At 43.6% G+C, this 9,657-nt stretch overlaps 1 protein-coding gene across 1 annotated transcript; it reads right to left on the bottom strand.

Moving 5' to 3' along the window:
- Nucleotides 1-1,588: 1,588 nt before the first annotated feature.
- Nucleotides 1,589-8,864, bottom strand: LOC129813573 (protein-lysine 6-oxidase-like). The gene is made up of 7 exons (XM_055865887.1): nt 5,787-8,864; nt 5,587-5,695; nt 5,129-5,260; nt 4,453-4,609; nt 3,105-3,200; nt 2,838-2,953; nt 1,589-2,308 (listed from the first exon to the last, which is right to left on the bottom strand). Exons 1-7 carry the CDS (start codon nt 6,766-6,768, stop codon nt 2,302-2,304), a joined length of 1,599 nt encoding a protein of 532 aa, XP_055721862.1. The 5' UTR covers nt 6,769-8,864; the 3' UTR covers nt 1,589-2,301.
- Between the last annotated feature and the right edge of the window lie 793 nt (nt 8,865-9,657).

The following is a 9,657-nucleotide window of genomic DNA, read 5'->3' as shown; positions in this document are numbered from 1 at the left end:
TCTGGCCCCCGTCTCCACAGAGGCCTGTCAGCACACAGACTGTCACAGCACAGCAGTTGTCCTCTGTGTTTGTGAGGTCTGGCGCTCCAGGGCTCAGCCTCAAGACCAGGCACAATCTGCACCGCACGTACTCCACTCCCAGCAGTCTTCACTCAACCAGTAGGTTGAGTCAAATTGAGGAGATACTCTCAAAGATCATTTTATCCAAAAATTGCATTGCAGTATTTAGGAAGCAACTTTAACTGTTTTTTCTCCACTTGTCCAACTGAAAGACAAAAATGGTTTTGATGTCGTGTGAAAATAACCATTTAAAAAAAACAGGAAAGATTTTCTGTGCAAAATGTCCAAATGGCATCAGTTTGACCGGTTTGAAGGAAATAGAAAGCTGTGAAAACAACCCAAGGTGTTTCTGATAAGATTTCAGTTGGGCTTGGATGCATATATTATGTGGTTAAAATACTATTTGCTTTTGTGGTGCTGATTAAGACAGCACCTCTACAGATGGTAGCGTATCTAACTGCTCATTCTCAGTCGCTGAAGATGCTGAAAGAAAGACATCCTATTTCTGCACTCCTGTTCCCGAGTCAAAAATGTTGCCTACATTTGGTGTATCATTTTTACTGTAGGAATTGCGTAATTCTGTTGGAGATAAAGGAAAATTCCAACCCCCCCAAAAAACTATATTTTGGTATTTGTTTCATTAGTCGTTTTGTTTTGCGTCACGTGATTCAGAATGCATCATATGGAGATGATTTCTGTATTTTGAAAGTGACATATCTTGGAAACTTGATTGTTGACATAGACAACATTTTGAGACTATGTCAACAATGGACTAATGAAACAAATACCAAACGATAGTTTTTTGGGTGTTGGAATTTTCCTTTTAATATTTTAGGCTATGTGAGAGGTTATAGACCTACAATCAGTTTCCATTTAACCCATCTCAACAGTAGGCTACAGTTCCCTTGATGTGCTATAGGCCTATTTGAAGTCCCCTTCTTGTGACTTGTGAGAATTTGTTTAGTGTCTCACAATCATCACACATAACATGTCATCATCCTCTTTTACCACTTCACCACATCGTTCCCAAACGTTACTCTTCTGTCCCTCCCTTCTCCTTATTTTCAACTCTCCATTTCGCAGCCTTTCTCTTATTGAATTCAACTCTGACACTGTCCTTTTTGCTTCCTTCGATCAACACTAAACTTTTGCTGCCTATTCCCAAAAGCTTTTGTTGAGTAGCGTGTAGGCTATTTGGAGCGTGTACAGTTAGGTCCGTAAGCTTAGGCTTACGCACTAGTGCCTAAAATAATGAAATTAAAACCTACATGTAGCCTATAGATATAAATCGCCCAATAATTATACATCTACAGTTTTTTAAACATATTGTTTTCTCCTAATTCAACTCGCCCGCCACCCACCCGGCCTTCATCCACACAATACAATAATATCGCCCCGCAGATATAGGCCTAACCAGATATAGGCCTAACCAGATATAGGCCTAACCGCAGGGACTGCGGTTTATAAGTCAACCCGCGCTTCACTAGTGTGAGCTCTATTTTCCATATGACAAAAGAAAAGAATAGTCGGAGGTGAATTTATTTTTAATACACCCACTCTTCACCATGCTGATTGTATCGAAAACAACACCCTCAACGAAAACAACAATTGTACAATGTAGGTTTGAGCGGCATATAAACAATTTTACATTACAATGTAAAATAAAATAAAATTACATTCGCTCACACATGCGTACATACTTACAAAGTAAAAGAAAATCTATTATTACATTGATACTTAGCACATACAGACCAGGCGTTTGCAACTTATTAATTACGGCCACGAAGTGGTTTTAAAGACGTACTCAACTGCATCTAACTATACTACAAGTGCAGATCAAACATCAAAACATACAAATAATATTATTCAAGCATAATGTCTAATTCAAGCACAGTCACTTTTTCCATTCCATCTTCCAAGATCATGCTAAATAATACAAAAATATCCCTTTTCTTCAACGGATTTGTTATATCAATAAAAATACATAATGTCATGTCGTAATCCTCGGTATTTAGCAATAAAAGGCCTTCTTTAGTACAGATTTCCAAACATATCACACACTAAAGAATGGAAGGAATGTCATCAACAGAGGAATGGTAAAAAAACGAATCTATCTACAACAACTGTTGCCACAACAACTGTTGCCACAACAACTGTTGCCACAACAACCAGTTGAGATTGTTGCTGTTTACAGTACTTAAAGAGACAAGAGGAAGAATACCTCAGAATCCATGGAATGCTTTAACCCCTGTGGAGAGAGGAAGAAAGAGATCGACTTTAAGAAATAGTGGTATGTAAGTGTATCAAAACAAATGTATTCTGTTATATTTACGAGTGGCTCCTGAGTGGTGCTGCGGTCTAAGGCACTGCATCTCAGTGCAAGAGGCATCACTACAGTCCCTGGTTTGAATCCAGAATGTATCACATCCGGACGTGATTGAGAGTCCCATAGGGCGGTGCACAATTGGCCCAGTCTCGTCCGGGTTTGGCCGGGGAAGGCCGTCATTGTAAATAAGAATTTGTTCTTAACTGACTTGCCTAGTTAAATAAAAAAGATATAATATATATATACAATATACACAATATATATATTCATGTTTATGCTATTACCATGACTAAAAACATCTATATTTGCCATCCAGCCTCTATTTTTTGCACTTACATGGCCTTTGGGGTGGGAAAACCTATACGGGGCTGAGACCTTGTTATGTATGGCATCATGGCCAATCACAGAGAATCTTATATCTTGGCCAACCAATCACAGAGCATCTCTTTACCTGGTTACCCGACAGTTCCGTGTCTGAACCTGAGTACCCGTGTATGTGACATCACACCGCACCACGTTGTTGGAATAGTCCGACTCTTGAACATGATAACTGGGATTCACTATGACCTGAACAATGAAAAGATGTGTGTGAACAACGCTGCTTAGAGGAGATGGTCAGACCTCATTCAGATTGCACTGGGCAGAACTGTGATACCATTAAGGAATAGATCATTACCAAGCTGCTGTTGTAAATACAATAATAATTGAAGGACATTACCTTCAGGATGTAGTTTCCTGCAGGAACATCAGTGATGTCGATCCACTGACAGTCAATATTGGCAGCATAGGTGTCATGACAGCCTGGACTCAGCCCCTGTCAAAGCAAAACAAAACACAGCCACAGCTCAATATGCAAAAACAAATAACGTGAAAAGAGTCCGAAGGTAACCCAGTTATGAGACATCATCACATTTATCTGGCTATATTGTTCTATAGTGAAAGGAGGGAGAAGAACTCTTGACCCAGAGTTTTTCCTGTGTATGGGCAGTGCAGAACTAACCTGTGTATGGACGGTGCAGAACTAACCTGTGTGTGGGCGGTGCAGAACTAACCTGTGTATGGGCGGTGCAGAACTAACCTGTGTATGGGCGGTGCAGAACTAACCTGTGTATGGGCGGTGCAGAACTAACCTGTGTATGGGCGGTGCAGAACTAACCTGTGTATGGGCGGTGCAGAACTAACCTGTGTATGGGCGGTGCAGAACTAACCTGTGTATGGGCGGTGCAGAACTAACCTGTGTATGGGCGGTGCAGAACTAACCTGTGTATGAGCGTTGCAGAACTAAACTGTGTATGAGCGGTGCAGAACTAACCTGTGTATGGGCAGTGCAGAACTAACCTGTGTATGGGCGGTGCAGAACTAACCTGTGTATGGGCGGTGCAGAACTAACCTGTGTATGGGCGGTGCAGAACTAACCTGTGTATGGGCGGTGCAGAACTAACCTGTGTATGGGCGGTGCAGAACTAACCTGTGTCTGGGCGGTGCAGAACTAACCTGTGTATGGGCGGTGCAGAACTAACCTGTGTATGGGCGGTGCAGAACTAACCTGTGTATGGGCGGTGCAGAACTAACCTGTGTATGGGCGGTGCAGAACTAACCTGTGTATGGGCGGTGCAGAACTAACCTGTGTATGGGCGGTGCAGAACTAACCTGTGTATGGGCGGTGCAGAACTAACCTGTGTCTGGGCGGTGCAGAACTAACCTGTGTATGGGCGGTGCAGAACTAACCTGTGTATGGGCGGTGCAGAACTAACCTGTGTCTGGGCGGTGCAGACCTAACCTGTGTATGGGCGGTGCAGAACTAACCTGTGTATGGGCGGTGCAGAACTAACCTGTGTCTGGGCGGTGCAGAACTAACCTGTGTCTGGGCGGTGCAGAACTAACCTGTGTATGGGCGGTGCAGAACTAACCTGTGTATGGGCGGTGCAGAACTAACCTGTGTATGGGCGGTGCAGAACTAACCTGTGTATGGGCAGTGCAGAACTAACCTGTGTATGGGCGGTGCAGAACTAACCTGTGTATGGGCGGTGCAGAACTAACCTGTGTATGGGCGGTGCAGAACTAACCTGTGTATGGGCGGTGCAGGCATATCTGCGTCTAAATCCAGCATCACAACCCGTGTCCTCCAGACAGAAGCTAGCCTTGTGTCCTTCAGCTACCTTCCTTCCTGTTGTCACATCTAGCAGGTCATAGTTACTGAAGGCATCCATACTGTGGTAGTGTCTGTGGGAGGACATAGAGGGGGAGACCAGAGAGAGAGAGAGGGAGAGAGAGGGTAGGAGAGAGAGAGAGTAGATAGAGAGGAGACAGAGAGAAGAGAGGAGAAAGGAGAGAGAAAGAGACATGAGAGAGGAGAGGAGAGAGACAGGAGAGAGGAGACAGAGAGTGAGGGGAGAGAGACAGGAGAGAGGAGAGGAGCGATAAAGGAGAGAGGAAAGAGACAGGAGAGAGGAGAGGAGCGATAAAGGAGAGAGGAGAGAGACAGGAGGGAGAAGAGGAGCGATAAAGGAGAGAGGAAAGAGACAGGGTACAGGAGTAAATGATGTACAAGGATCTGGATTAAGTAAATATTCAGGTTCTACAAAAAAGGAACTGGTCTGAACTATCCTCTGAAGTTTCACCATACAGTTGTTATAAGTGCGTGTGGCCAGCTGCTATTGCCTGTCACGAGTGAGGGAGACCTGAGACAAATAGAGCTAGTCATTTCTACTTCCTATATGCAATGGGAATATATTTACTCACTGGTGACAGCTGTGCCATTCCCACTGGTGTCTTGGTTTAACAGGAAGGAAGTCAGTGGTGCCCTGGTTCTTGACCTTCTGGGGGAAGCGAAGCAGTACTCTGTAGTCTATGTCCCTTGCTGTGCTCGCTGACCTGGAACAGACCACACAGGGAAAGATACATTAACGGTCATATTATATCTGATAAGGTAAACGTTTACAATTGTAAAAATGTGTATGTTTTAAGTTTATTGACAATGCAAAACAGTAGTACCTAAGTGACATCCTGTTTATGTTGCCTATTGAGTGGCAAACTACCAATTGAAGCCATTATTTACAGTAACCACACATTTCAGGAATTGAAGAGACAATGGGATACTGCAGATTTTTTTCGTCAAAGTGTTTCGTGGATGAAGAGAAATAGAGAACATGTGAAAAAATAGCGCACAAAGCCAGTTGGGCAACTACAGTATAACGTACCTCGCCAAACAGTTCTCCTCAGCCGCACAGCGCAGAGAGTACATCTGCATCCGCTGGATGTATGCACCTGCCTGGATGGCATACGGGTCTGGGACGAGATCTGGGAGCCCTAAAGAGAGACAATGCCATCACATAAGCCGTATAAGCGCTTATAACGGTTGTACTCGGAGCGTTTACACTTTTATGCGCCAATTACATACCATTCTGAAAATATCTAGTGCCATATCCAGTGCCGGGGACGGACGCCGGGGGACGCGGCCGCCGCGTGCGTGCTACGGGCGTTCTGCCTCTGGAGGAATACATGTTGTAGAAGACGGAATTCCGGTGGTTTTTAAAAGGGTTCCGAGGGTCGTCCGAGACCATGTCCTCGCCGTTACTTGCTGCCTCATTCGATGTTTCAGCAGGGTTAACGGGTCCGGGTCCTGGAGGAGCACCCCTCCGGTTAGGGATGACATAAGGTGCGTTGGAATTATCCGTTAGTGCGGGTTGCCTGGAGATGGATGCACCGGGCTCCGCGCGCATCTCTTGGTATTCTACGCCCGGTACAGGCACTGCCTCCCTGCCTCGGGATGGAGAGGCGGGAAGCCCCGAGCGAGCATCCCAGGTAACATCCTGAGTGACAGGGACTCCTCTCCTCGGTACCCCGCTACCGGAGAACTCGGGGAGCAGCTCAGGGACCGATGCGTTTACACGGTAAGTGTACTCTGGGGAGTAGCGCCGTGCGCCAGGGGACCCCGCCACTCCCGCTCGGTATGGCACCTCGGGCTGCGACCTGGCCCCTGACTGGCGAGCATTGGGTACCAGATACTGTCTACTGTCATGTCCTAAATGTACAGATCCAGGATCTAGAACGTTGTTGGTTTGGTCCCGTAAATGTCCACCTACGTTCGATTCGATTGGTCCAGGTCTTCTGTGCGCCACTGTGCCTTCCCGCGTTCCAGGCTGCGTCTGACCGGTGCCATCCCTCCCTGTGCTCATGTAGACTCTGGACTGGCTTCTCGGCCGCGCCGGTGGTTGATACTCTGACCCGGTGCTCATCAAACTGTACACCTTACCGTTATTCTCCCACTGAATCCTCTGCCGCCAAGGCCCCACTCGTTCGCGTGGCGGCTGCTGCTGCCCGGTAATGAGGTGAACCAGTCCTTGGAGGAGGTAGAATAGTAAAACCGACCACTTCGCCATAATTGATAATTTAAACGTACTAAGCCCTCTCTATAACTCATTAACTACAACATTAAACAATAGGCCTACGTATATGACATTTATATTGCACAGAATAGGCTAATATGGTTCTGTGGAAGAGCTCAAAGTTCTAAGGAGGAGCGCGCGCACTTTCCGTTCCAGTGAATATACCGCATAGCCTGCCTGTTTTCTCTGTGTGCGGCACTACTGATAGTTGGAGAGGACAGGAAGCTTGGATTTCTCAGCCATTTATCAAAACGGGCTAGTTTACTTAAGCATGCACAGAAAACCTGAGGTTCGAGAGAAAAGACTTAACTCTTTCCTCCCTGTGGTGTTCAGTTACACAAGCCTTATAACGTAGCTTACACAAGCCTAGAGTTTACTTAGCAAACTTTACGCACTGGTGTCATCTAGGGTCATCTGAATAGCAACGCCACTTTTGTGTGTATCTCATGATCAATTTGGGCATTATTTCAATGCAAGTAATCTATATAAAAGGCAGTACTTTATTTGACACTTATTTTCTCTTTTCATTTTGGCAAATTTTTTCTAAAAAGTCATCAATGTAACGGAATTTCATATTTTTTTCACCCAACTTTTAACCTAACTCCAATGACAGGATGAACATGTTGGTAGATTTCACGTTGAATTCACGTTAGTTCATAACTCAACCAAATGTAAATCAAAACTAAACGTTAAACTGACGTCTGTGCCCAGTGGGAAACCAGTCAGGAGACTATCCCAACCTGGTCTCATAGATTAGACGTAATAAAGTAAACGTTGATCCGGGATATTCAAATTCGTATGATATAATACGTTTGGTATGGTTATATAAAACAGATGGTTACTTAAGGCAAAAACAAAAGTAGGGTGGTTGGTCGGGGTGGATGGTTGGGCATATAATGTGAATGTCTAGTTACCTGGTTGGTTGGGGTGGATGGGTGGGCGTATAATGCTAAAGTCTGCAACCCAAAGTTTGCGAGTACAACTCATGGACAACTTTAGCATTTTAGCTAATTAGCAACTTTTCAGCTACTTACTACATTTTAGCTACTCGGTAACTGCTTAGCATGTTAGCTAACCCTTCCCCTCAACATAACTCTAACCAAAACCCTTTTAGCCAACCCTTCCCCTTCCACTAACCCCTAAACTTAACCCTTTAACCTAACTCCTAAACTTAACCCTAACCTTAACCCTAACCCCTAGCCTACCTAAAGTTAGCCAGCTAGCTAACGATAGCCACCTATCTAGAATTCATAACATATCATACATTTTGCAAATTCATAACTTAAAGTACGTTTAGCAAATTTATAACATTTTGTACAGTTTTCAAATTTGTAACATATAATACAAATTGTAATTCGTAACATATCATACAAAATGGGTGAGGAACATCCACAAATGAATGCATAACATACGAAACATAACATACTGTATCATACTAAATTGAGAGTTCCGGATTTACATACAGAATAAAATGAAATTTTCTGAGACCAGGTTGCCTACTCTGTACCCACCATGAGATATAACAACTGCACTCGACAAGCCTACTGTCCCTATGAATAAAGAGATACAATTTGGTAAACAAATGCATCCAATGACGTTCAATATCAATTACCCTTATTGGCTACGACATCTTATACCTTTTCTTCATGGGATCCATATTCCTTTTAAACAATTTGTTTTAGCCTAATCGCAGAATGATAAACGTCTCAATGAATCTTTCATTTGTGAATGACAGAGTAGGCTACTACATCTCTTATATGCTGACTTGTCATCTCTAAAGTATACCATCTCTCAACCCTCTGTCTGTACACTTGAATAAACATCTCTATTTCAGAGCATGGCCATGGGGTGGCAGTGTACATCTGTGTTTGAGACACCTGTCAGGCTGTCACGGTTAATATGGAAGTATAATCACATCAAATCAAATCATATTGTTCATATACGTGTTTAGAAGATGTTATTGCGGGTGTAGCGAAATGCTTGTGTTTCTAGCTCCAACAGTGACGTAATATCTAACAATTTCACAACATATAACCAATACACACAAATCTAAAGTAAAGGAATATAATTAAGAATATATAAATATATGGATGAGCAATGTCAGAGCAGCGTAGACTAAGATACTGTAGAATATAATATAATACAGTATATACATATGAGATGAGTAATGCAAAATATGTAACCACGTAACCATAGTGACTAGTGTTCCATTTATTAAAGTGGCCAGTGATTTCAGGTCTTATGTATATAGGGCAGCAGCCTCTAATGTGCTAGTGATTACTAGTTAACAGTCTGATGGACTTGAGACAGAAGCTGTTCAGTCTCTCTGTCCCAGCTTTGATGCACCTGTACTGACCTCACCTTCTGGACGATAGCGTGGTGAATAGGCCGTTGTTGTCCTTGATGATCTTTTTGGCCTTGACATTGGGTCCTGTAGGTGTCCTGTAGGTGTCCAAATCAAATCAATCAAGTATTTCTTGTTCATTCTGCTTGACACATAGCCTATATATTCACAATAGTAGTACACTTGCGGTGTGTGGACACATTTTAATGGGAACAATATCTTTGATATGGTACCTCAGATATACAGTATCACTCATATGACATTTGGTTATTGGCCATCTGGCAACTTGGCGAGACCAGGAGAAGGCTGTGCGACAACCGTGTGTAAATTGTATTTTGTAGGGTAGCCTACTGGCCAGTATAGCGTGCTTTCTGTCCAAATTATCTGGCATATAAACAACTATGCGAAAAAAACACTCAGTAGTAAAAAAGTTTGTTGTTGGTTCAACCAATTGACTGGAACATAAATGGGTCACAAGGAGAGATAAGTGCTGGCAAGTGTGTCTAGCGGATAGTCGGGACGTAGTAAATGTAGCCACG

This window comes from Salvelinus fontinalis, chromosome 17 (assembly GCF_029448725.1).
Source record: "Salvelinus fontinalis isolate EN_2023a chromosome 17, ASM2944872v1, whole genome shotgun sequence".
In the NCBI taxonomy this organism is placed as follows: Eukaryota; Metazoa; Chordata; class Actinopteri; order Salmoniformes; family Salmonidae; genus Salvelinus; species Salvelinus fontinalis.
This window is presented reverse-complemented; position numbering and strand designations above follow the sequence as displayed.

Coding starts and splice junctions, on each gene's coding strand:
- LOC129813573 (XM_055865887.1), bottom strand. CDS start 6,768: ATGGCGAAGTGGTCGGTTTTACTATTCTACCTCCTCCAAGGACTGGTT. Junction 4,610..5,128: donor GAATGGCACAGCTGTCACCA/GTGAGTAAATAT, acceptor GTCCTCCCACAG/ACACTACCACAGTATGGATG. Junction 2,954..3,104: donor CAGGAAACTACATCCTGAAG/GTAATGTCCTTC, acceptor TTCATTGTTCAG/GTCATAGTGAATCCCAGTTA.